The 27,756-nt window shown below is 37.7% G+C and overlaps 3 protein-coding genes across 16 annotated transcripts in view; 2 read left to right on the top strand and 1 right to left on the bottom strand.

The window, feature by feature from the left end:
- Positions 1–1,641: 1,641 nt before the first annotated feature.
- Positions 1,642–6,488, top strand: LOC5511203 (cyclic AMP-responsive element-binding protein 3-like protein 4). The gene is made up of 8 exons (XM_001631543.3): positions 1,642–1,848; positions 2,503–2,818; positions 3,830–4,116; positions 4,190–4,248; positions 4,425–4,493; positions 4,608–4,692; positions 5,294–5,393; positions 5,871–6,488. Exons 1-8 carry the CDS (start codon positions 1,732–1,734, stop codon positions 6,095–6,097), a joined length of 1,260 nt encoding a protein of 419 aa, XP_001631593.2. The 5' UTR covers positions 1,642–1,731; the 3' UTR covers positions 6,098–6,488.
- Positions 6,489–7,240: 752 nt separating this feature from the next.
- The window catches only part of LOC5511206 (forkhead box protein B1), a 62,564-nt gene continuing 42,048 nt past the window's right edge, over positions 7,241–27,756 (bottom strand). For 11 of the 12 annotated variants that reach the window (XR_007308151.1, XR_007308152.1, XR_007308150.1 and 8 more), the window contains 2 exons: positions 8,636–8,779; positions 7,241–8,031 (listed from right to left, as the gene is read on the bottom strand). The gene's annotated coding sequence lies outside the window, so the exon portion shown is untranslated. The remainder of the gene's footprint in view (positions 8,032–8,635; positions 8,780–27,756) is intronic. The other variant, XM_048728029.1, reaches the window with a different exon arrangement.
- LOC5511204 (bcl-2-like protein 1) lies at positions 11,082–26,712 on the top strand. Of its 3 annotated transcripts, none has more exons than XM_032380426.2 (4): positions 11,082–11,227; positions 18,181–18,314; positions 21,150–21,569; positions 24,880–26,712. In XM_032380426.2, exons 2-4 carry the CDS (start codon positions 18,288–18,290, stop codon positions 25,000–25,002), a joined length of 570 nt encoding a protein of 189 aa, XP_032236317.1. In that variant the 5' UTR covers positions 11,082–11,227; positions 18,181–18,287; the 3' UTR covers positions 25,003–26,712. The 3 variants fall into 3 exon arrangements, with proteins under 3 accessions (XP_032236317.1, XP_032236318.1, XP_048583988.1); XM_032380427.2 differs by lacking the exon at positions 11,082–11,227 and adding an exon at positions 14,091–14,234; XM_048728031.1 differs by lacking the exon at positions 11,082–11,227 and adding an exon at positions 15,156–15,305.

The raw sequence follows: 27,756 nt of genomic DNA, 5'->3' as shown, positions 1-27,756 counted from the left end.
TCTTCGGCTATGAGAGCAAATCCAATTTTTTTATACAAGCTGCCTTTTGATTGGCTCATATTATGCTATGTAAGACAGTCGATCTAAAAATAACCCTTAGCGATCATTCGCTATCTCACTCAGGCCCGTAGCCAATTAAGATATGTATAAATAATTTATACATAACAAGCCATAAACGAATGTCTCCACAGATTAGACATGCCTCTGCTTTCCCGTAGGAAAATGTTTGTTTGTGTTCGGTGAATGGAAGACCTGTAAAGAGAGATAGAGAGAAATCATGCAGTGGTGTACGCACTACTACATAAGGAAATTCAAAACTCACATATTGCTTTCAACAAAAGCCGCATCTCTTAATATTTTGCAACGGTAGTAAAAGGGTTGTTCGAGTGCATTACTCAGTGTGCTTTTATTATTCCATCTTCTCGGCCAAACCGGCTGTCGGTAAATATTCGCTCGTGTGAACATGGATTTCGTGGTGAAAAACACGTTTGGTTTTCAAATGAATATAGACGATTTTTAGGGGTGATGTTTACCGGAAAAGAGATTTATAGTGTCAGAGTCATGTGTTGGAACTGCAAATGTTTCGAAGGTCAAAAGTTTGGTTGTTCTGAGCAAGGCTGTGCTTTGGCTGTGCTATGTTTATGTTGTACTCCTTTCAGTAGCAATTAAAAGTTGTGTATTTGTTTTAGACTCTGTTTATGGGTTTACCGCCAGGGCAATGTAATAAATAGAAGTATTGTATTGGAATTTAAGTTTTTTAAGTCATGTTATTTAGAAATAGATTCGCTGTCAACCCTTTATAGAATTGGAAGTGCTTTCTTCTGCTTTCCCTTTGTCCATTACCGCAATTCCGTGGGGTTGATTTCGGGGACTCCTCGGTATCGTTTCGGGTCCCGGGATCAGTTTGGGTACTTTTGGGGATCATTTCGGGTCCTTGGATCGTTTCGGGTCCTGGGATCATTTCGGGTCCTGTACAGTGCTTCTAGGAAAAATCCCCTATCCCATAGTGCTTTACGATGCTCGGGAACAACAGGCATTTGATAATTTCAGTCGGAGGTTTTTCAATTGTAGAGTCAAACGATTTTTGCAATCTATAAGTTCGTGAATTCTGTCTTGTCAAGCTTTGTGTGAAAGCAAATAAAGTATAAAATAATAATAATCTCTGTGGCAGCCTAGTCCCAGGCGTTCTTACCGGGTTTCCTGTGCTCAGAGATAAACCGTAGCCTTGGGGCTGGGACGAGCTCACAATTCTTACCATCCACAGGAAACCCAACCACAGGAAACTCGATAAGAACGCCTGGGACTAGGCTGTCTCTTTGGGAATTAATTTGGCCGAAAACAATTAAATGTTGCTATTTACAGCCTCGGAGGCCTTTGGTCGTTCCCGAGCAACAGCCGAAGACAACGGAGTGGTTTTGTGTGCCTAAATTTGCGATTAAAAATTATCTGGGGGCTTTTAGTATATAACTGAAGAGGAAGGGTTGAGAATTGGCTCTGCGATAGCAAACATGAACATGAACGCTCGTACTTTCTGTGTAAATGTGTTTATGCTCCCAGAATGCTTTTCGTCGCAGTTGTCATCCCCGCCACGTCACCACATTTTAAGTCATACCGCTGACCAGTGACGTAATGGGTCTAAAAATAGCCCTTGGAATGTTGATGCTATATTCTCCACGTATGAAAAAGTGATGCACTGAGCTTCGATCTATCCACAACAGAATAGAACACAAGATGGTCGTGGAAAGCATCAGATCGACAGTGGCACTAGATCACCTCTATGCAAAACCTGAAGAAGAACTGGTTGACTTGGAAAAAGACGCTAGTTTGAAGGAAACAATCGCGAACTTGGTGAGTTGAGTTTGAAAGAAAAGCGCCCGCCATATTCATATTGGACTTTGTACCGCTGCTCGAATGAATTCATCGGCTTTCTCAAATGCCATTGACTACAGCTATAACGTTTTAGGCAAACCCCTATTATAACCTCAGTTTTACAGTGATTTGTGAAATTCATGGAAGACCGCAAGTTTCTTCTTGTCGTGTTGTCAAAGCAAACCTTGACACGAAACGACTACTGTTCACATAATAATACTAAGTACTACTTTAACTCTGATAACTTGCTCTGTCCAGTTTTTCGAGTTCAAAGTGCAGTATTTTTTTGAGTAAACACCTGGTTTTCTTAAAAAAAATTTTTTAATACATTGTCAAATAAGCCCCCCAAGTAATACTGTATCGTGTTATTGTCATACTTACTCAAATGTAAGTTATCTGCGAAACCAAGTATAATTTCTATGTTTTTTTTATAAGTACACAATACAGTTTTAATACAAGCATTAAACCTTGAATACATGCAATATGTTTTATTATATTTATATTTTGTGTGTGCCTTGGCAACCAGTATGCTGTACTTTCTGTCATTGTATGCCTGTTATTGCATATATGTTTTAATGTTTCTGTTTTTATTATTGGCATTCCTTTTTTCATATATTTTTACTGTTGTTGTAGGCTGAACTCACAGATGACGAGTTAATCAAGCTTTTCTTCAATGCTAACACTGCCGCTGATGACAACCTAAATTTGCATCCTGTTGGGGAAGACTTTGCAAACCTGTCCGCAGACATTGACAACACTTCCTTTTCGTCAGCTGATGTAGATGAAACACCTAGCTTATCACCATGTAGCGACAGCACTGCATCTGATTCATTCCTCACATCCAGTCCTGAGGGAATGGATTTTGATATAAACTCAGACATGGTCAGCACAACATCGTCAGAGGGCATCTTACATACAACAGATGACTTTGCTATTGATGTTGGTTATGGTAAGTTTTAGTTGCAACCCAGATTTCTACTTCGCTGTCAGTGTTTATGATATTAGTAATTATCAAGACTTTAAAATACCAAATTTTCAAATTCAACTGAAGTGAAAGTTTTCTCGGGGTTATTAGACTAAAATTTCTTATTAAAAGATTGTCAAATAACATTCTTTCACCATATGATATACCTATGACTGTGGACCCCGATCAGCAAATTCTGGATGTATGCACCTACTATCCTAGTTTTACCTACCTTGTAAATATCCAATTTAAAATATTTTATTTTATTTTCTATTAAAGCCGCATTGTCACCAGTTTACTTCCGTAGGTCCGACGAAAACCTCAACCGTTAAAAAACAAAAGAATCTATTACAATCCAAGATATTTAACAGGCCATCCACTCTAAATTATCAATCACATCCTCAAAGAAACTTCCAATAGACACACTGCTTTCAATACTTTGAAATATTTTTCGCGTTTTCGGTTAAAAATCATCGGAGATTGTTACGTAAACTGGTGACAATGCGGCTTTAACTTGATGAAAGCTTGCAAAACTATGGACTAAAAGACTGGCCGCTCCTTCGGTTGGCAAGGATACCAGGGTGATTGAGAGTTGCAAGAAACAAACTTCAAGATTTTAAATAGTTATGAAAAAGGTAATTTAGCATCTAACACTTGTCTAACTTCTTTTAAAACAGCTATTTACACCCAAGCCATTATTTAGTCACTGTACAGGGCCGTAGCACGGGGTGGGGCATCGGGGGCACGTGCCTCCCACCCCAATATTTTAAAACTATCCGATGATTTTTAAAAAATCATCGGATATTTTTACATAATCGACCGGAAGTAAACTGGTGACAATGCGGCTTTAAACACCCTAACAATTGACTACCGCATAGCCCTTAACTAATGATGCATTATTTATTTGTTATTTATTATTTTATACATTCACGGAGGTGTAAACTGAATAGGACTCAAAGTCAAGCTACAGTAAGCATCTATTTTTTTCCAAAACAGACTGGCTTTCAGAGCTGCAACAAGACCCACCTAGATCAACCACAGTAAACACACTTCAAACAACATCCACATCAATCAATGTCGTAAATGAGCCAACTGTCACCTCTTCACAACCCACAATGACACCAACGACATATTCTTCTCTTCGGAATGGTAGCAAACTTGTCCTGACAGAGGAAGAGAAAAAACTGTTAGCCCAGGAGGGGGTGGAGCTTCCTACTGACGTCTCTTTGACGAAAGCTGAGGAAAGGGTTCTCAAGAAAGTGCGAAGAAAAATAAAAAATAAGGTAGAAACTTTGCTGAGAGTTTAAATCTAGTAGAGGTATATTTTAAAGCTTTTTTTTTATTTGATTCATTTAGCAATCAGCACAAGAGAGCAGAAAAAAAAAGAAAGATTATGTTGATGGCCTGGAAATGAGGTATTGCCAGATGTTTGTAAATACCAAGTAGCTTATTAATTTAGTGTTTTTAATGTTTCTCAAAATTTTTCAGACAAATTTGGTTGCTGTTACTGTTCATTTTTTTGCTAGAAGCTGTCCATACTTTAGAAGAAAACAGCATGAACTTACTGTATTCTTGTTTCTCTTGTTTTCAGAGTGAAAGTGTGCACAGAGAAAAACACTAGTTTGCAGAAGAAAGTGGATAACTTAGAAAAGCAGAACTCGTAAGTACTGTAAAATTAATGAATTAGGAAAAGCTTTTTCATATATCACAATCACAATTTTCCATTGCATTATTGGTCATAGATGTTTTCTTAAACTCTATCAACTTAACATAGGACACTAATGGATCAACTGAAGCAACTTCAAGCCATTGTTGCTGCAACTCACCCAACAAAGACACAGACTGGAACATGTTTGATGGTGAGTCTTATCTTTTCAGCATAACCGTTGTCATTTACCATCATCATCATCACATTAAGCATTACCACCACCATCCTTATGGAAATCTTGACCATTATTGATCATTATTGTCGCCACCACCATCACTTTCATCATCATAGGAAGTGCAAATTTAATGCATGGAGGGGGGAGGTTTTGGCGAAAATGTTAACCACCCAAAAGGGGGCTCTGAAAAATGGGCCCTCTTAGCAAATAATCTTTTCTATGAATTCTACTGAAACCTTTGGGGGGGGGGGGGGGGGGGGGGGTCAAAGGGGGCATAAAAGTTGTTTTACACCAGCAGAGGGGGGGGGGGAAGGCTCTGGATTTTTAAGGTATCCTGAGTCAAAATCTGCCCCCTCTCTCATGTTATTTGATAAACACTCCCTAAATATTCTTGAGAGAATAAAAGTGCCAGTAGAAGTGTTTAAATCAACCCAAGCATGTATAATTGTTATATTTCCAGTAGGGCTCAAAGGTCATGAGTTTTACTAGACCAGTTTTATGTATTCTATACAAGTTTTGAGATTAGCTTTGCAATTGAATATAGGTTTTGGTTTATTTTGCCATTGTTTTGTTGCAGGTTCTTATTCTTGCCTTTGGCCTTGTTATATTCCCTATGAATGGAATCAACACTGCACCAACAGCAAAAGACGCTGTTGCAAGCTACGCTTCAATAAATGGTAAATAATTATTGAACTCTTCTGATATGGTGACGTACAACCTGCAGTAAGACCATGAACTGTAGAAATATGTAAGTGTGGAATGTGTTTGACTTACTTGTGTTTTTTCATGCTGTACTGTTGTGGATAGTGTAATCCTGTATCCTTGTCTAAGTCCTATAAACAACCTTTATTACAGCAGCCCCTACCACTGTACAGTTGACTACCAGCTAATGGACTTTTCGGACGGGGTGGCTGTAATCATTGTTTTACCCATTTTGATTGTCCATCTCCTACTGAGGGGTACCCTTTTCATACCCAAATGGTGTCTTCATATGAGTGATTGGCCAAGTTTCTGATACAGTGAGGCCCTAATGTCCCTTTCTTTGGGGGGAAGGAAACCTTTAAAAGCAGGTTTAATTATGATATCTTAGGGACAACCCTTTTAACTTGCTGAAGCCAGGAAGTTTTCTTACCACATGTTTTTTTCCTCTCTAGTTCGTTCCCGCACATTACTACAAGTTCGCGATGAGGCACATGACGATACCGTTAATCCTCCTGCTACAAGTGCAAATGGATCCGAGGCATACCAAGCACTGGAACTTGATTGGGATGCTGAACAAAAAGACCCACATTTGGCAGACCTCAGCTTTAATCTACGTAACAATGAAGAATCACAAACACAAGTGAAAGAGAAGACACCGATGAGAACCGAAAGAAAGTAAATGAATTCTGTCAACACTATTACTGTATGTAATGTATATAAATATTAGTTTTATTGTAGTACATATAATCTTTTTGCTTGCCTTTCTATAAATGAATAGTAGAAACTTCCTGACTGTTGTCATTGAAAGTTGTATAAATTCTATCAAAAGCATGTTCTTTTTGTATCTCTCTAGTCTAATTTGTTTTTAGTTGACATTCTATGGTATTTATCTCTCACACTTCTGTACCTTTTAAGTATTGTAAATAACTTTATTCTTACATTGTCTGTTTACTCATTTACCACCACCAGTATCCTCTCATGTTATTTCAAGGTTCAAAACTACAGGTATAATTCTGTTACAGGAAACGTTTATATAAAAGATTGAATGAATAAAATCAATGACATGTGAACCTCCAAGTTGTGTAAAGTCACAAGCATGCGCACAGGCACAGTGAGAGCATTTTTTCAAATTAACAAGCGAAGGCCACTCTATAGACAAAAATCCCCCTAAAAAACATAACAAATGTTAGGATTGTTGACTGAATCATGCTCTTCAAATTTTCTGGCACAGTTTAATGTAATCTTTTCACTATAGTTCAAAATCACAACAATCAGATGCATGTTTTGACCTCAAAATTTACAATAAAATATAAGCGTTTGTGTATTGGTTAATGGGAAGCTACTCCCCTAAATCCAGAAAAGTAGACTGCTATTCCATAGGGGGTGATTAACAGTTTTTCTTAATTCTGCTATTTCTTAGGGTGAAAAATTCTGTCTATCACACCAAATTAGCTCTCTCTAAGGGGTAAGAATTTCTGTTGACCACACCCAAAGTGCTATCCGGGTTAAAATTGATTTTGTTGATGATTATCCCAGTCTCTTTTATCTAAGTCACCCCCCAGGCACTTAACCCATCTTCATTAATTTTACTGCAATCGAATGGATTATAGTGAAATGAACATTTTCAGGAGAGGGGGCTGGTACCCCACCCCTCCCCTATTGAAATTTTAGAAGAAATTATATTTTATATACTGGTTCCCCCCCTTCAAGAAATTTTGGACCCACCCCTGCATTGTTCTACTGTACAGATAGCCTTTTTATTTCCAAGATTGTCCCTTCAGCGAGAGTAAACTGTGCTGCCTCACATAATAAAAATAAATTATTATGTAAAATACTTCTACTTTATTCTCTGCATTAAATAAATATGAATAGTATATACACAGTTCTGGAAAATAGTATCATCTTCTAACGGGAATAAAACAACTGCAAAGCTTTTTTTTAAAGATATATAAACATAGTTCAGATATATCTTTAGAAAAAAAAAAGATGTTCTGGTAATTTCCTTATATATTTTTTAAATATTGGGGGGTGGGAGGCACGTGCCCGCGATGCCCCACCCCGTGCTACGGCCCTGTACAGTGACTAAATAATGGCTTGGGTGTAAGTAGCTGTTTTATAAGAAGTTAGACAACTAAGTGTTAGATGCTAAATTAGCTTTTTCATAACTATTTCAAATCTTGAAGTTCGTTTCTTGCAACTCTCAATCACCCTGGTATCCTTGCCAACCGGAGAAGCGGCCAGTCTTTCAGTCCATAGTTTTGCAAGCTTTCATCAAGTTAAATCAAGTGTAATTTCCATGTAATGTTTACACTTCTTGCCAGTTCATGTTTTACACGCGTCCCCCACTTCAGTCCCTTCTACGATGGAGTGATTGACATTAAACTCAACCTGCTGTTGTTGAGCTCGTCGCCAATGTTTCTTAGCGCCGTTCCAATAGCACGTGAGGCAGAATCACTGGTGTTTCGGTCAGAACTTCCAGCGCGAAGTCGACTAATCCTTCGCTCTCTCTGCCCATCGTCTCTCGCGTTTGAGTTTCTACGACGATGAAAACTAAGTGTCCGTCCTACACGACTGGTGCTTCGTTGGAATATCTTGAAACCCATCAAATCTGTACTGGATGATCAAGGAAAAATATATAATCAATATACTCATAAAGTTACCAATTATTAAATAGCAAATAACCAATGAGTTTTCTAGCCACACTCATACTATGGTATTTATTTTTATTTTTTGTGTGAAAGAGATGATGTAATCTTGTGCCTTTTAAATCATGAATATGATTTAAATTATGTTGTTCATTGCATATATTCCTATCGAAAGCGATTTCGTATGTAAGGGGAAATATTTTTACAAGAGTTGTGAGGGGTTTTCCCTGACGCTTTGGTTATGAGTCACGCTGTGTTGCGTTATCAGAACGTGACGCATCGAGTACGCAAAGGAAAGACGAGCAAACTGTTTTTAACTTAATTTACCCCCGAAACCCCAACAGATTTTCAAACTACCAAGTAGATCAACACAATCCTGCCATAAATCGAAGTATAAAACACTAAATTTGTGGCACAGATATTTAGAAACACAATTAACAAAATAAAGCACAAACCTACATCTGGTAAGAACTTCAGAGATTGTTATGAGCGGAAAAATATCCGTTTAAGTATATTTTGATAACTGCTTCTTACATAAACCTTTAGTATGATTAATAATGAGAATAACTCACCTAAAATCCTTTTACAAATGTGCAAAATTCGTCTAGAAGACGAAACCGTCTCGTATTGTTTTTTTCAAACTTTTCTCTCAAATGCTCTTTCGCTTGGATTATTTGCTGATTTGAGAAGAAACCGAAACCCAGCTCTTTTTATACCTGCAAATAAATTTCCACAATACGTCACGGCAAGCCCTTGATAATCAATTCAAAATAGACATGTAATGACATCACGAAAAAGGGACTTTACTTCCGCTAGACATATAGACCAATGAAATACAGGCTTGGAGTATGAGTCATAGGACAGTCCGTTTACAATTGGATGATTCATGAATGGATTGGGAAGTTTCATTCATTCATGCCCAAACAAATAGGAGACGAGTATAATCTGGAGTTCAAGTTCACGCTCGAACAATGTGCGTCTATTTTTTCCGTGATTTCAAGGAAACAAACATTGTCACGCAACGCAGTTGGGGAGCTTGGATGTGCACGCCTTATAAAGACAAAATCTTTAGGATTGAAAATTATTCAATTATGAATATTCCATACTAAGAGATTGTATCACATTTCATGGAATTCTATTTGAAATGGTAAAATCAGCAAACATTTCATGTAGATACACGATGCAATTTTGCATGGACATTTTGTTTTTACGCTCGTGTACGCGTTGTTGTGGTGTTCACATACTGTTTTTTCCTTTCTTCTTCCGCTTTCGGTGCGACCAAACTTACGCTCGAACAAAAAGGAAACCCGTCATTTCAACCACGAGTTTAACAAACATATTTTTTCCTGTCCATGGAACATAAACAAACGTGTATGGAACTATAAAATCGATAAATTAAAACTACATCTGTTGGAATTTTCAAGAAGAGACGCGTTCTGTGCGATAAGATAGTTTCACAGGTGTCCATAAACCTGATAGTTCCAAATCGTTGCACGTAGCATATATAATTCGTGGATATAATTCTGCCGCCTGTTTGTCTATAAACGCTAACTTCTTTCCAATATTTTGACACTGATGCGAAAAGGCAAAGATGATAATGTGGTAAGGTGATTTGATATTCAAAGTAGCAGGTCAACGTTTACTAGAATTACCCATGTACATATTTCACACGCCTCCTTCACTCCCCTTAAAAACATGACAAAAAATAATGACAAACTTGACCTAAAGTCATTTAGAAATTTGCACTTTTAAACAGCCTCTGTTAGCCGCAATTTTGTCATCCTAGCAAAGTACCAAGTGTGAAAGCTCATCCAATTTCATCGGCTGATTTTAGGAAACCAATGTAATATTTTCGACTGAATTTGATAAATGAAGTATAAAACTTTGTTTTTAGATGGCTATTTCGAGATTTTTAAATCACCATGCGTCTTCCAATATTAAATAAAAAAATAACAAAGGTGAGGCTGAAAAGGGCACTTTAAGCTTGCCTGATTTCTCACCTAAGAACCTCAGAGAGTCTAGTGAATCTGATAAGGCTTGTGGTGCTAAATTTTCCCCTTACAGTAATACATTTTTGCTTGCTTATCACATATTTTTTTCTGTAGGTTCAATATTTTTAACAGCAGAAAGCTAATAATAGCTGACAGGGTCCTTTGAATGTACACAAGTGTACAATGATCAACCCTATCAAGCGGAAATATGAAAATGTAAATGATAAATATTGGAGATTTTTAGAAAAGCAATTTCGACTTGGAATTTCTAGCCAACTTACAAAAAGTCTTATATCAAAAGCCTATTTTTTTATTTGAGGGTGGTCCATCTTAACGATCTTCTTAAATTTTATTCTATATAAAAAGAAAATTTCCAATGAATTACCAGGGAGAAAATAACACGAAGAATCGATGGCACTATGAATACAATTTCATTCTGTATTTTAGAGCGCATCAGACTAAAAAGCATATTTTTCTTGCTATCTAAGCCTCGGCATGTTCTTAAAATTTGCTAAAATTTCAGGCTGTGCGTTCTTATAAGAAGGTTCTTAAAAAGGAATAGGAAATATGGCCTGATATAGCAATAAACACATCCATAAAAATTACACGCGATTTCGTAGAAAACGGCAATGTCTTGTTATCTATAACTAAACACAAGTAAATACTGAATAAAAACACGTAGACCAGAACGGGTGGGTTCCAGCTATAAAATTAGCAGACACGCATCAGGCAGGAAAATGTCAACATCCGGTCTCATGACTTCCGTTTCCGCTAAGTGAACCAGATCCGCTCACACAATAATACTCCATGTATGCCATTTACGGGTGCCTTTCTTACAAAACTGTTTTCTTACTTTTAACAAGATTGACTGTTTGAGCATGGTAACAGCAAAATGGCGTTTTCTCATTTTTAGATTTTGAACTTTAATTGGTAGAGATTGTACACACTATGTACATACATAGTTATATAGTTTAGTGTCTTACACGAAGTATAATGGTGTATTCAAGAGTAACGTAATAGCGTGATGTGACGCAACAAGTTCCTGATACAAATTCATTGAATTAACCTCCGCCTTTCCTTTTTACCTCTATGCACAGCACACACACCAACGCTACAAGGGCTACACACTACAATACAAGCACAACGAACATATCAAGAGAGTGGGAATTTAAGGTAAGCCTTCGCTCTTAGAAGCCGTGTAAGTTGGTAAGGAATGCCCATAGAATAACAGCTTTTGATTTTGATTGAATATTATTCCTAAGTCATGTGCTAACCACAATCAAGATAAGCATGATTCTATGGAAACACTTTGCTAAATACAGAACTTAAAAGCTATAAATACACCGGTCACAAGAATATTAAAGTAAATTGTTAACCTTCGGGAATTTGCCGAGTCGGCTATAAACATGCTAGTCATGCCTAACACTAGTAAAAAAGGAACTAAAAATGTATATTCGATGTAATAGCCTAAAATTATAAAATAGGAATTTTCACATCTCATTCATTACTTTTTTTTTATTTTGATGATCTTTTTATTTATTTATACGATACGTGACAATGTTTTATCTCAATTCCTTCCAAAATTTTTATTCTGAATGACAGTGAAATTTTACAAGCGCATTGATAACCATTTATACTATGAAATGGTTCTTTGATTAGTTTATCTAAATGGTTGTTAATTCTTCTTTAGTTTAATCCAAAAAGATGTAAAGGATTGATTAGAACGATTAGCATTTTTTATGATAAAGTTGTTGTTCCTTTTGACGTCTTTTATTCGGTTGGTTGGGCAAAATGTGAAGGTTGGCATGACCACACGGATATCTTTGAAGTCTATGGCGGGATATAACCAACAAAATACCTAAGCTACTAATTTCATGACTAAATGAAATGACCTCAAGTGGAAAAATCAGAAGTATTTCTAGATATCGAGAGTTCCAGTTATCGAGGGTGAAAAAATAAGTAATGTAATTGAAGGGAGGGAAGACTCGAGTTGCTGAGGGTTCGTAAGAGACCTTTTCATTCGAAAATGAATAAATTGTGAAAAAAATGCTTTAGAACTACCGCAGATACTCGTCTAAAGCGCCAGGCGCGTTCTACTAAACTTGATTCTTTTGTTCGTTAAACCACAGCAAAGAAAGCATAGTAAAAAAGCAATGCGGATTGCTTTGTTGCGAGACACGTAGAGGTGATGGTCAAAGTCGTAATATCGTTTTTCACCACGTTTTGTACATCAGTATTTTTGGAACTAATTGAGTTCGCGGGCGAGACATTATGTTCTCACTCGCTCGCTCGCTCGTTCGTTCACTCATTTACACGATTCGTCCGAACTTTCGTCCGAAGACAGTATTACATAATATGGGGCAAAGCCGAGAGTTCTTTAACGTCTCCCAATACAGGCCAATGATGTGCGGAGAGACGGGACATCCAATTTATAGTATTTATCCATGAAGACGAGGGTTTCACATTCCCCAATGTAAAATGCCAGGTTTTTACAAGCTGACCTGACTGGGTCTCGAGCCCAATCCCCTTGATCCAAAGACGAAGCCCGTAACACTCAACTATCGCGAGACTTGCAACAATTTTATGCGTTTTTTTCCTTTTACCCCGTCATTAAACTTCAGCATTAAACTTCATAATCAGTTTGCGCATTGAGTCAAAAGTTTTTTGCCACGCAAAAAGGTAGTTTTCACTAGAGTGTAAACGTAAGCGCACGGTGCGCGCGGTTCATCCTCATCTGCAGCCAAAAAGCGTGTCATTTCTTATCGAAAGATCATCAAATTCTATCATTTTTCCATATGCTACTGCATGGAGTGACAAAAGCAATTCGCAATTCGCATGCTCGGAGACCCAGCGTGCTTTGCGGGCGCTTCTAAAGGTCTATACCGCGTGCTTTGCGCGGAAGAAAACGAAAAAGCCCTGGGACCTCGAGCATGGTGTCCATGTGGAAATAAGGATCTCTTTAATGTGTCAGCGGTAAATGACTTAAGAGACCTTGTTAGCCATGTCTTTTTTGTTTTTATTTAATATATTGGAAGGTACATAAAATCTCGATACAACCATCCAAAAACAAAGTTTAATACTATATTCACCAATTTCAATCGAAAATACCGCATTGGCTTCCCCAAATTATAGCCGATGGCAATGTCTTTTTATACTTTGCTAGCATGTCAAAATGGCGGCCGATAGAGTTTTTTTATGAAGACTAGTGTAAACAGTGCAAGCATTTGCTGACGGAAAAAAAAAACCTACATTGCTTACCCAATAACTGAAGGGGGGGGGGGGGGGGTAGAATAGATAGTCCACATCATGTTGGAAGATGATGGAAGTTGCTGACTTTGCAATACTGATGTTCTTGAAGGAGGGGGGGGGGGGGGGGGGTAGAATAGATAGTCAACACCATGTCTGAAGGTGATGGAAGTTGCTGACTTTGCAATACTGATGTTCTTGGAGGGGGGGAGGGGGGGTAGAAAAGGTAGTCCACATCATGTTTGAAGGTGTCGGAAGTTGCTGACTTCGCAATACTGATGCTCTTGAAGGGGGGGGGGAGGTAGAATAGATAGTCAATACCATGTCTGAAGGTGATGGAAGTTGCTGACTTTGCAATACTGATGTTCTTGGAAGGTGTTGACAAATAATTCGTCTACATTTTCTTTGACTTGTGGTCGACCAATTAAACAAACGAATTGGCGGTGTTTTTAAGGTGCTTAAAAAACAATTATGATGAATACTTCAAACTTGTTTTAGTCTTTACTATTGAGTAAACCGTCGCCCGGGGTATTATTTCTGATATTAAATTCAATACAGAACGGAAACCAGATTTGCAGCGAAAAGCGAGTAAGGACAAGGAGGGGCTGGGACCGAGCTGTGCCACGTCTCAGAACCAATTAAAACAATGGCATGCTGGATTCCAATTGGACAAGACTTACACACTCTGTTATCTGATTGGTTAAAAAGTAGAGATTGATGTCGCACATGTAAACGGTGCGTTCATTGGCTAGAAAATGGTTTTATAGAACTGTTTACGCTATTTTTGGAAGATGCGTTATAGAAAAGTTTAAAAAGGCTCTTCAAATCTCTAGTTTTATCAATCGATAAGGGTTATCGCGTCAAGGCGGATCAGGTTTAGAGGCAGAAAATTATTCGGCATGGGAGAATTCACCACTTCCAACATATAAGCAAGGTTTGTGCTGTTTTTAGACCTTTAGTTCGAGGTAAACAATTTCAGCATTAGTTCATGTGGCACTGAAAAAAATACCATCGCCTTGACCGGAGAAAATACGAATGGAAGCCATGTTAAAATATGCAACTACTATATCAATAAGGACATTTTCCTAGCATTCATAGCGCTCAAAGACGAGATTAATTACATTTTTCTTGACGTCGCAAATAACACTTTAAAAAGTGTTATATATTTTTTTGTTATGTCCTGTCTTTGTATAAAAAGGTGAGTCTATTTTCAGGCTAGACTAACATGTTTTGGTGCGGTGGTGCTATAGCAACATCGGTTTTTGCGATTACGTCTTTCGATTATGATCTCTGACAAAAACTCGTTTACTATCATTTCACTTTTTTATTCACATTCCATGCGCCTTTACAGATCTAAAGAACCTGACAGAATTTTCATGTGACCTGTTCCCCTCCCCCTCAAACACGTTTATGATTTCACATTCCTTGCGCCTTTGACGATCTAAAGAACCTGACAGAAGTTTGAAAAGACAATTTGTCACCTGTTGCTCTCCTCCCCCTCCTACACGTTTTTGAAGACCATGAGGCCTCGCTCAATATGACTACTTTTAAAGAGCCCATGTCATCACCGACTTTGTTAATGTTTTTAATAAAAAATTGAAGACAAATGACTGAAATTTCAAAATATGCACATAAAAATAATATTTTAATACGCTATTTGCCAATCTTTTTCAAAAACATGGCAATAACTTTCTCATATAGCGGATGGAAATGGATGTTTTCTCGCACTTTTTTTTTTTTGCAAGGATAACAAAATATCGGCTGATAGAGTCTCTTTAAGTTGAGCACCTGTCTGAGACCTGTAATAGGGCACGTAAGTGAGAGAATGCGTCTGACTCTGCGACTAACCTTGACAATAGACCTTAAGGTATGCCCCCAGCCAAGCAATTGGTGATAAACCTAAACACTACAGTTCAGCGTATAGTCAATATGGCACCGGCGACCCTGTGGTTGGTTTGATCATCTAGGAACCGCATCACTCGTTAATAAGATGAGAAATACAAGGGTAAGCTTGTCGTGTTCACACTTTTCGAAGAGAAAAAACAATTTACAAATTAGTATTCATATGGTGATGTGTCGATATAGTAGCGAATCTTGAACGCCAAAACGAATTTTATTTTAAAAAATATAAGAGAAAAGGTACAAGAAATATAAGAGCGAGATTGTTGCATAATTTTTTTTTGGGAAATTGTATTTATTACCAAATCAATTCGGAATTTAAACAAAACTTGGGCCAGAGAGTGCCTTTGACCCATTCCACTATCCTTAAGTGAGTTCAAGGAAAATTAGACAGTAAATTTGTCCTTGGTATAAAGCCAAAGTCACTCTTAACAATATTTCATAAACATATACTAACTCGAGCGAGATTCTCCTATTTATGTAGTCGTGTATGCATTTTACAGTTATTCTAAGGACGAATAGGCTGGGACTTTGCCCTCGCGGTAGAAGCTCGAAGGGCCCCCTCGAAGTAGTGAGAAAGAGACATGCCCTTATTCATGTTAAACTGGATGAGTTCGCTGTATATGATGTTTCTTATGAGCCTTCACGCGAAGTAACCATAGTTACAAATCACGTCACTTAACACCAGTCGACATGACGCATGCCCAAATTCACTAGGATGGAGCGTGAAATCAATACAAGGGGGAGTGGGAGGGGAACTTATCTTCCTTTCCCATGTTTCGAGGTTACCAATTTTTGAGGAGGTCTATTTTTGCGCAAAATGCGTAAACATTTCGGTTTCTTTTGAGAAAACTATGCGCTGTGAATGTGTTCTAACACAAGTTTTTAATTCCTAATTCCGGAGAAATTAGGTAAAGGCTATTTTGCGCAGTCCATTATATATCCATCACGTCCGCGCTAAAGCCTGTATCTCGTCATGACTGAAATCACGTTTCTAAGACTAGAGCACGAAAAATCGTCTCTTGTTTAACGTGTATGCAATCTTCTATATTGAATGCTGGAAACGAAGCGAATCGAGATTTTGTGTTGCTTTACTTTTACTTTTGTTTTGCGTGATTTTTTAGTGTTGTCTGATATAGAATATCGTAGTTTTAAGTCGTGTGTTTCGCAATCTTTGTTCTTGCGTTTCTCTTAAATCACAATCCACAAGCATCTTTTATACAATTTCCATCTTTCTTTACGTGTTTGGCGAACTACTGTAAAAGCGCAGTTTTTGTCCTGAGACAGCGCACTTTCGCCTTCAGATGATATATTTCTCTTGTTCTACATCAAATGAATATAAATACAGTTCGTTAACAGTTTCGTTTGCCTGTTCAACCCTGAAGCCACTAAAAAAAGTTTATTTTCTATAACGTTCTCTTTTCTATGAAGGGCTCCGTGAAAAATGGACGATGCCATGGAATCAATAAAAAATGATCAAAAGACCTGCGTGCTTCCTCAATTATCAATAAATGTGCCGCTAAGCATCTACTAAACGAACTGAATAAAACACTAAGGTTAACCACCTGCCGGGTTTAAAAGGGCAAAGTGGATGTGAAAAAAATATCTAAAATTAGCTATTATCACCAAGAGAGATAATCATGAGTTTAATTAAAATTGTGAAACGCTTTTGAGAAGGTTTTTATTGTTAAACGAGCGATGATACAATTCAAAATCGCAATTAGTAGAACTGTGAACGTGACTGCATTCACACAAAATGGCTGCCTAAGGGGAAGCGTGTACTTGGCCCCTCATGTAACACAAGATTTAAACAAGATAAAACTTGTAAAACATAGAAAGGAAACTAAAAAGTTACGAGAAGTAATCCAAGTTTCCTTTAAAAAAAATCTTAAAATTCTCAATCTTTTTAAAATTTGTATTTCAGTGGCATGCACGTGTGACACAAGAAATTATAAGATGAACAATGTTATTTGACTCGGCGCTTTTCCAGAGCAGACTCTTCTTGGACGAAAGCGAATTGAGAACACAACAGCTCTGTTTTCTTACACTATCATCCAATCAACCTTTTATTGAGCTTGTGTGCTTCAAATGAAAATACCGTTAAGGATCTACTAGACAAACTGCATTTAGACGGTGCTCTTAGCGCACAGAAAAACGAACCGCAAAATACGATTGTGTAAGCGATCAAGGAAAGAAAAACTATCAGAACTTTGTTTGAATTTCATGAACATAATACGGGTCACTCCCTGTTTTCTTATTAATATTATTTTAATTATTCATTTCTTTGGTGAATGTAATGTGGTAATGCCGGTAATGAAACCGCAAAGTACGCAAGACTTGTGTATCAATAATATTCGCGCTAATGAATTGTGGAAACAAGTCGTTTCGGAGACAAGTTCACAAGTACGTGCCAGTCCGCTGCTTTTCGCCAAACGACATAACCTACACGATAATTTTTAAAATGAATACTATAACATCATAATGCATATGCAGCAATGCACACATTTGCTAATGTTGAATAGGAAACCTTAATTATTCTGTTCTATTTTCTATATCAAAACTCTTCCTAAATTAAGGTGTACAGCTTCGATAGTAACAGCAGGCGCACCGAGAAAGTTTTCCAAAACTATGCATGCGCATTTGTAGCCAGAATGTATCGATATTATAGAATAACGTATTGGCCCTAATCAGCTAATAGAACTATATCGGTTGCTATAACGTCAAATAAGTAACATTTATCATAAATAACGTTTATCGTTTACCAATATCTCAAATTTATATCCAGTGAACTCAGGTACAAAGGTTCTTGTTTGTAATTTCAATTTAATAATGATACCGCGACTTTTCGTGGCGTTGTGGTGACATTTGCGTGACATGTCTAACTGTGTTCGTGACACATCACATGTGTTGATCAATTCGTACGTCAGTTGAACAATACCCCTCCAATTATAAAAATGGACTAACACACGTTCTCTTCACAGGGTATAAAACAGGCGACAGAAGATAACAGGGGTCATAAACGAACAAAATCGCAATACTTAACAGGAATACAAAGAATATATAACAAGATACGAACAAGGAAGTGAAGATGAAGATAGATGCAGACAATATAACCGTGAGTATATCAAACTATCTTTTTTACCAGGAGGCAGTTCCAGTATATCTTGAGCAAATGGAAACCTGTCATGATGTTTGTATATTTGACAAATGCGCGACGTTTTATCTGTCCAGTATTTTGATGTCAAATTTACAACAAATTACATATAATTTGCACTATGTAATAAATTTAGTTTTTATTTCAGTCCTTCTAGTATACGGGCATGTTGCCTGGAATACGCAACTAATTTTCATGGTGACATTGGATAACCTTTATCGGGGAAAGGGAGTTCTTTTTTTTTTTTTTTTTTGACAGAGTTGGTGTTTTGACACGCGTTTTACCGCGGGACGGATAATTGAAGCAGACATAAAACATGATATAGAAAACAAAATACGTGCAACGGATTTATCATAACTTGGGGCTAGTTTGACGGTTCCTTTCAAGCTTTCCATCGCTATTCCTTTTAATTTCCACTTATCTATTTTTATCGAGAAAATAATCATAGGGTACTTTGCCCCCTTCTGGATCACGTGGCCGTATAAGGTGATCAGGAATATATCAGTGCACGTAGGGCGCAAAATGAGAACTGTGGGAGGTGGGGTAGGGCACATCATCATCATTTTGACGCTTCCGCTTATTGTTTCTTTATTTCTGATTTCCCTTCCCCCTTTTTTCTTGCTTTTATTTTATTTTCTTTCTTTCTATCTTTTCTTCTTTCTGTCTTTAAATAACAGCAACAGCAACAGCAACAACAATAATAATATTTATAAATTATGCCATTATGAAGAACTTTGCCAAAAAAAGGTGCTCGTTCATAAATAATAAGTTATGTCAATTCTTAACTGCCTGTAATAATAAAATCAAATTAAATTAGATCAATGTGTCGTTGATCTTGTATATTTTATTTTTGCTTTTGTCCGTCTATGTTTGACTGCAATCCGTATTGTATGTGCCACAAAGCCAATAACTAAACTTAACTCTTTCTGTTGTTGTTGTTCTTTCATTCTAACTTCCCTCTCTTCTTTCTCTCAATTTCATCTTTTTTGTTTTCATCTTTTCTTTCTCAAAACCCTGTGTTTCTTCCTCGTTCCTAGATCCCTCTTCCGACCTTCCCTTTGTATTCTTTTCCACATCCCTTGTTTCCATCTATCCGCTTCCTAACCATTATACACACCACGCGATCATGTGAGCCCGCGGCGACAAGTCACATCAATATACCATCTGTCAATAGACTTAGAACTTCCTGTTTATCGGACGTACGTGAGCGGGCTCTAAAATGAAACAAGCTTCAGCATTTGTCACGAAAACTCCGCGAGAAAAGGAGATATGCCATGGCGGCAATAATATTTGGGTGTATTTTACGGTTATTCAAGAAGTAGTTGTTTCTGTTGATATTTGGGTGTATTTTACGGTTATTCAAGAAGTAGTTGTTTCTGTTGATATTTGGGTGTATTTTACGGTTATTCAAGAAGTAGTTGTTTCTGTTGATATTTGGGGGTATTTTACGGTTATTCAAGAAGTAGTTGTTTCTGTTGATATTTGGGTGTATTTTACGGTTATTCAAAAAGTAGTTGTTTCTGTTGATATTTGGGTGTATTTTACGGTTTTTCAAGAAGTAGTTGTTTCTGTTGATATTTGGGTGTATTTTACGGTTTTTCAAGAAGTAGTTGTTTCTGTTGATGATTGTGTAACTCCAGAAAATACCCATAACCCCCCCCCCCCCCCACGTTTGAAATTTGCACCCCCCCTGGAAAAAATATAGTTGCTGTTAAGGAAAAACGGAATTTTACCCCCCTCCCCTCTGGAAATTCCTGGCAACCCCCTCCCCCCCCCCGGAATTTGCAATCCCCTCCATGGGGGCTATGGATATTTTCTGGAACTACACATTCACTAGATGATTTTCAAATAATCATTGTTTACCTGTTTAGTTTAAAAGCTGATGAAGAATAAATGAAACATGAATAGGGATGAAATAATTTACAATGGCGTGAAGTGTTTATTCAAGTACCAGGAGATACTCGTCTATCAAAATGGAAGCAGAAGAGTCTGCAAGCACAAAAAATTCCCATATAGAAATTAGACCCCGAAATACTTGCCTTTAAATTCTACCCCCTCCCCCCCTAAAAACAAACAAACAACAAAATGTATAGACAACAAAAATCATTTTTTTAACCCTAAAAACTGCATGAGGGCAACCTCCTGTAAGTTCAGATGAACGATTTTTTTTCAGTATATATAATTTTCACCCATCATTGTATGGTGTATTTAGATGGTTCTAGTCGCACAGAAAAAGTTTAGAATTTGAAAACAATGTAGGTCTTTTCGTAATTATAGTTTAAATTCAGTTGTCCTGGGAATCGCCTTGAACTTGAAATATGGTTTTATATAATGATAATAATTAATAATATATACAATTTAACTTAAAATGAACAAAAATCAGCCTTGCATAGGTCAAACTTTAAAATTATCTTGAAAACCTCACTTCTTTTGAAAAGAAAAACGTGCTGCTGTTATAATAATCTCACCTTTTTTGGTTTTGAAAAAAGGAAACCTAAATATAGCTTTTACCAACTGCAGTTAACAAACCATGTAACAAGCATTATTTATTCGCTGTGCAACAGCAACCAATCAAATCGTGGTATTTACCGAACCAGCCAATCAGGGTTCGGAAGCCAAGTGTATGTAGAATGTTGATAGCAGGTGGTTGTGCGGGTGCTTGGGGAGTTCTTTAAAAGTCGCTGCAAATCACAGGAAGCAACAAGAGCTAATAATTCCACTGCTGCAAGATTTAGCTTTCTACGCAAAGCACCACTCCGTTTTCATGATATTTTATGTGCTATGGCTGCTTTACAGGCGCAGAGAAAACCGTGTTCGGAGACGTTAGAGACGTTGAACCGACAAGCTCACTTCTTGGCTCAAGACCTGATATCATACCGTACAGGCAATGGAAGAATCTCCACAAGTCTGACAGCGCGCAATATGAGGAGACTTAGCGACGAGCTCGAGGAAAGGCACGGGCCGCTGCTTTGTAACATGTGCAATAGTCTAAACATGACTGCAAATTCGGCGCACGAGAAATTCGTGCAAGTTGCTGATGAGGTGTTCAAGGATGGTATAAACTGGGGGAGAATCGTCGCTGTTTTTACGTTTGGGGGTAGACTTGCGCAGTTCTGCGCGAGAAACGGTTTGCACGATGGCGTACGAGAAGTCGAGGCTTGGTTAGGGGACTACATCGCGAATCTGTCCCACTGGATACAGACCCAAGGGGGATGGGTGAGTAATGCTTATCTCTCAAACGGAAATCCTAATAAACATTAACGGTAAGATGTAGAATTTAAGCTCTTATAAGCACACTTTGAGCTCAATGAGAGATTATAATACAGGTAGCAATTAGAAAGTGTGTTTTGTGAGTTTGCTTGAGTGCACAAGAAATTTTTTTTTCTTGCAAAGCTTAGAGCGATTACACAGTTATAGTGAATAAGTAAAACCGTGTTTTATTGAAAAGTGGTCTTAGCGCGTTCTGTTTCAATTAAAACATGGTGTGTTATGTGCGGAGTGTGGGTAAAAAAGTGTTAACAGCTATAAAATAGCTGCAATTGCGTCACTGAGATCGCGGTAATTTATCATTTTGCTGATGCAAGCAAGTACTCATTCAAACGTGAGTAAACAGGAATTGATAAACGCACTGTGTTTTTGTCATAACAAAATGAATATTTTTATCGACAGCTTTTATGAAAAAAAAATCCCTCATTTTACATCCAATTGTTATAGAATTATAATTTCCGTTTTACCATTATCTTTGTTTGATGAAGTATGCATTTTTTATTTTACAAGCAATGCAAATGAGCTAAGAATGCGCTAGAGTCCGAAGAAGAACGTAAAATCCAACTCTTATGTTATCACGATGCATTTTAGAAAAACCATGTATTTCAAATAGGGGAATACTGGAAATTGAGAATTTCTAAAAAAAAATCCAGGGAGGTTTCATTGGAAGCTATTCATTGCGGAGTTGCCAAGGATAAAGATGTTAGGACAAAAATGCAATACGTGACACGTGATTATGATGGGCCAATCACAGTGCAGGAAATGCAACCCCAATACACAAAGGTGGTTCGGTGAACATAATATTGATATTAAACATCTCGGAAAAGTTTACACGAAAAACAAAACAAATATATTACATCCAGGTTTGTGCTGAGGATTTGATGTTTATCAATGTTAAAAATTATTTTTGCTCCCCTTTCCATTTACACTCCGCCTTTTCATTCCTGTAAACCGTTGGTGGCCTTAATAACAATGCCATATTGATGAAAAAGTACCTAGGTAATCGGATAAAAAAGATAATTCACGGGATTACTAAGATTTGCAGCTTTGTTTTTTGCCTATTATTCAGGTTTGCACGTTTGAAACGAGCCAGTCGCACGATTCTGCAAACTTTGCACGTTTTTGACAAACGCTTAAGAGTGCTCTTGGAAACTTGCCACTATTTGAAGTTTGAAGGTTTATATTGACAGTTGTATACAAATGATTTTAGCCGCAATGCGATATGCACAGCATAAGCAGTGAGTGATTTTACTCGTCATTGCGCACGTAGCATGGATTGCTAAATCACTCGTCTAATGAATACACATCACACAGCCACTTAAAGCTGCTACAAAAAACGGCCGTGACAGAAAAGACACTTTCAATGAAATATTATTAATAAATGTTTCATATTTATAAATGTATCCAATATAACGTGAAATATTATTTCAAATTAGACAGTTTTATTTTCAAACGTAAAACAATTACAAGGTGGCTGATTAACTTTCTTTAAAACTGGACGCATTATGTGAGGCTATGATAAAAGTCAGTATTTATGGGGAAACGCTAATGTCTTAGCCAAATAGCTTCGCTCAAGGAGAACATAATGAATTAATAAAGAGAGATTGAATCCTCTTTGTGATGTTCAGCAATCGCCCCGCTTCAAAGACGCCAAGTGGTAACAGAAAAGTTCCGCAAAACCCGGTTATGCTAAATGCGGTATATGCCGTCTAAAACGAGTAGAATAGAGCTCGGGACGCCAGACGATATTTGCAGATATGAAAGACGTTATGTCAAAGTGACGCAAAAATTGAAGCTTTGTAAGACACTTGAAATCTCCAAACAGACGCGTTCCAGGATTGGCTGGGGGGATGCGCAGTCATAGATATCATATGGAAAAGGATAAGATTTGACAATCCTTTAATAGGAAATAAATCACTTTTTTGGCGGCCAAGGAGCCCCATAGGTACACGCCTGGCTCAGTAATACTGACATATATCATAGTAGAACTGGGCTTTGTTTTTGAAATTTAAAACACCCTGGACCCGGGTGTGAGTAAGGTAGAGAAAGCATATTACAGGCTTGTCATTATACACATGAGAAGCTTAGCATATTTTAATTACTTTAAATATTTACATTAAATTTTCTCTAAAGTTTCGCTTGAAGACCTTTGTCAGCAAAGGGATGCAACCCAGCGTTTTTATTTTGTCTATACAAATATAATAAAAACTCTTTTAAACTTTAATATTTTTAAATATTTACATAAAATTTCTCTAAATGCGCACCTGAAGGCACCATGTCAACTAAGGGGTGTAACCACGACTTGATACATGGCGTTTTTATTTTGTCTATACCAATGCCAATGGTAGGGTTTCTTTCTCTACACCGGATGTCTATGCCCACGCATTCCATCGTGCAAATTTGGGTTACCAACGTAACCAAGCAAGATGATATTTCGGTTGGCAATGTAAAAATAGTCTGTTCCAAGGCAAGATGCTATGGAAGTTTCTGGAGTGAGTGGGGCTCGTTTTACCAATGACGTCATGATGAGTGTAATGACATCAAAAATACGATAAAAAAAGCCATGACGTCAAAATTTACTTGCTAGATATCTGAGGCAAGATTAGTAATTATATGGCCATACTATTTTCACAAAATATATCACAAATTCATCGCATAAATTACAGGAATCGCTGCCAAAAACATCTAAGGCCGTCCAGTAGACAAGCTCTCTTTAAAACCATATAGGAGAGAAGGGATGTCAAATTAACTCTTAACACGTATTTTTCTAGCCTAGATACGAGTCTGTTTTGTATTTCCAATCATAGAGGAAGTTAAGGTGACTCAGATAAGCCAGATAGATAAGTTTAGAAAAGCCAGATAGATAAGATAGAAAAGCCATATAGATAAGTTTAGAAAAGCCATATAGATAAGTTTAGAAAAGGGATGCCTTAAGGTTAGAAAAGCCAGATAGATCAGTTTAGAAAAGCCAGATGGATTAAGTTTAGAAAAGCTAGATACTAAAAGTTACTGGATAACTTATCTATCCGGCTTTTCTAAACTGAGATCTATCTGGCTTTTCCAAACTTTTCTATCTGGGCTATCTAAACTGAGTTTAGAAAAGCCCGATAGAAAAGTCTGATAGATAATAAGTTTAGATAAGATGAACTCAAATAGATATGTTTATTCACCCTTATTAGAATGGAAACTGATTTTAGTCGAGTAACAAATAGCAACGCTAAGCGAAAGAATCACTAAATCGTATTTTGCTCTTTTCCAGGACACGTTTAATACTCACTTTCAAGACCCTACGCAGACAGAAAAACGCTGGTGGACGGGACTAGTCCTCGCAACCCTCGGGATCGGCACCATGGCAACCGTTGTTTACCAAAGCTGCTCATAAACTAGGATTTAACAATTGCCGCGCATATACGACGCATGCGCACTATAGACATGGGCCAGAGATCGTGTGCGAACAGCGGACTGGTAGCACTGAACATGCGCAGAGGATTTAAAGAAATAGGCATGCACGAATTACAGGACAGCGGACTGGTAGCACTACACATGTGCAGAGGATTTAAAGAAATAGGCATGTACGAATAACAGGACAGCGGACTTATAGCACTGCACATGCACAGGAAAATCGATCTAACAATACGCACGCAGATTACGCATTGCGCATGCTTGTGTGTACCCACATGGACAACAGATTGAATTCGATAAAACGCGATAAATGAACATTTTTACATGAGTTCCACGTAGAATGACAGCGGTTGAGATGTCAAAAGTACAATATGCATTAAAGCAAGAATACGAAAATATCTACAAGGATAGTGTCAACACAATAATCATCACCAGAATAATCAAGGACAAAGTCAACAAAATTATCATCACCCGAATCAGCAAGAACAGAGTCAACCAATTATTACCATAAACATCTTAAGGTCAAAAGAAGGCCAAAAGAGTTATCAATGAAATACACAAGTAATGAAATACACCATGGTATATCACCAGATAATCACGTTGGAGACCATATAATTACGCAGACTACACCCAAGAACTCGAATATGACGAAAGCCGGTTACAAACCGACCAAGAATTGCTACAAATTACCATCTAGCCTCAAGCTAAGTCTATAGATACAGCAATCCCGAAGATTGTTGCTAGTTTGGCTTTTGTTTACCCTATGTTTGCAGAGTTGGATCCATAATTGGACTATATTAGTCACCACTAGTAGACGTTTCCCTAAATCCGCTAAATGGCAGAGACAACACACACTAAAGGAGATAGGGAAATAGATGGTAGATTATACTAATTTTTAATTACTTTCTTATGAGGAGAGTTGCAATTAATATGTCACGCTACAAAATGGTCACGAAATCCTTGGTTACACCAGCCAATCCGTGCTGTTTCAGATGTCACACAAGAACTAACGTCAGTCATGCCCACAATGTTACACGAGTCAAGTAATATATGTAATAAAGTTAGGTGTCACGCGGCCATTCAATATATCAGGTAACCATTATACGTCACAGTCACGCAATTGTCAAAATCCTAACATGTCACGCAATAGCCTTTGCATTGTAAAACCCACCTATCTCTTAACTTCCTTTTGCCACTACACACAATTTAACGCAGTCTCGACATTTGTCACGCAATATTTCATGCAACCTCAAAATATGTCATGCAACCTCAAAATATGTCATGCAATTTGTCACGCAGTCTTCATAATTGTCACGCAATTCGTCACGCAACTCTCCTTAGAATCGTTTCGCAGGCGAACACGATTAGGATGCTAAGGTGTCAGCCTTAAACACTTCCTTCATCCACCCACCCCCCCCTTCCCTTCCATGCTTCCCGCCCCATATCATCTGTTTTTAAACCCCTTAGGCTGATGTGTCCTTAGCAACGTATATACAATAATATGAGAATATACTTCAGAGCATATATATTATATAACTCAATGATTTACCAAGTTGTAAATGAAAACTTATCCCATGTATGGGATTTTACATGTAGCACAATATAGGCTAGATGATGCTCTACGGCTACCACAGCAGTTTTGTATGATTTGTAAGCGCTTTTAGATTGCATTAAATATGTCTTTACTGTACTGAAGAGTTGGATTTTTTTAGTCGATTAGCTTCCCTGGGTACCAGAGCCTCAAGACTTCTCTCGACATTTTGGCTGAGCGTCACTGGACAGAAAAGTCTGGAGGCTCTGGTAGCCAAGGTATTAGTTGGCTTGAAAGTGAGAAAGACATTGGCCGTCTACTCAGTAGACTTAGAAGTAGACTTGAAGTCAAGGGCGGATTTGCTGGGGGGAGGGGGGTACACAGTCAAAGGAATCATATGAAAACAGGATAGCATTTGACGATCCTTTAATAAAGCCCGGCGCTACGGCGAAGAAAATTTCACGCGTGCAATTGGCACTGCCTCGCGAGGCCAAAAACGCACAGTTCAAACGCATGAGATCATTTTGCCTTAGCTGCTTGCGAGACGTAATTTCGTTCGATTGACGTCTGCACACTGTGAGTTTTTTTTAGCAAAGAGCACGCGTGAATGTTTTTTCTCACCGTGTGCACCGGGAATGACCCACGGCAAAGGTGTGACGCGCACCGTGCGCACGCACCTTAAGTACGTATACGAGCCTTAAGTACACAATGGACATAGTGGGATTCTAAATTGGACTTTTATTCTATCTATTACAGCAACAGCCTATACAAATTGAAAAAAAGGCACCATACGATGTAGAAGTTGACACGACGCATTGTCCCATTTTTCTGCGGCTAAAAAAATCCACGCATAAGGAGGTCATTTCTTTAAGTCACGTGCCTTCAATGCGGCAAGAATAGACAGTCATAACCTGTTTACATTCCGTTGGTTTTTATCGATTGTTGCGGATCAAGGGAGCGTAAACCGCAAAAATAAACTATGTTATCCCTTCATTTTGCCGCAAACAATTGTAATTAGAGGCGTTGTATTGCTCCAGACAACTATAATTAATTGTTCCCTATTATTAGTCATCAAAACATACGTAGCTGTTGTGGAGTAAAATCCCTTTTATTCGGGTAACAAGACTCACTATAGGAAGCCAGAGGTTCTTGTTAAGAATGCTCTACTGGAGATGGTTTAGAGGGAGAAGTTTACTGTTCTTT

This window comes from Nematostella vectensis, chromosome 5 (genome assembly GCF_932526225.1).
Source record: "Nematostella vectensis chromosome 5, jaNemVect1.1, whole genome shotgun sequence".
Lineage (NCBI taxonomy): Eukaryota > Metazoa > Cnidaria > Anthozoa > Actiniaria > Edwardsiidae > Nematostella > Nematostella vectensis.
The sequence above is the reverse complement of the archived record's forward strand: the minus strand, read 5'-3'. Positions and strand labels throughout refer to the sequence as shown.

Bases quoted from the DNA above. Each gene is read 5' to 3' on its own strand.
- LOC5511204 (XM_032380426.2), top strand. From the start codon at position 18,288: ATGAAGATAGATGCAGACAATATAACC. The intron at 18,315-21,149 runs GTGAGTATATCA...GCTGCTTTACAG, and splicing joins TAGATGCAGACAATATAACC to GCGCAGAGAAAACCGTGTTC. The intron at 21,570-24,879 runs GTGAGTAATGCT...GCTCTTTTCCAG, and splicing joins TACAGACCCAAGGGGGATGG to GACACGTTTAATACTCACTT.
- LOC5511203 (XM_001631543.3), top strand. From the start codon at position 1,732: ATGGTCGTGGAAAGCATCAGATCGACAGTGGCACTAGATCACCTCTAT. The intron at 2,819-3,829 runs GTAAGTTTTAGT...TTTCCAAAACAG, and splicing joins TGCTATTGATGTTGGTTATG to ACTGGCTTTCAGAGCTGCAA. The intron at 4,117-4,189 runs GTAGAAACTTTG...TGATTCATTTAG, and splicing joins GAAGAAAAATAAAAAATAAG to CAATCAGCACAAGAGAGCAG.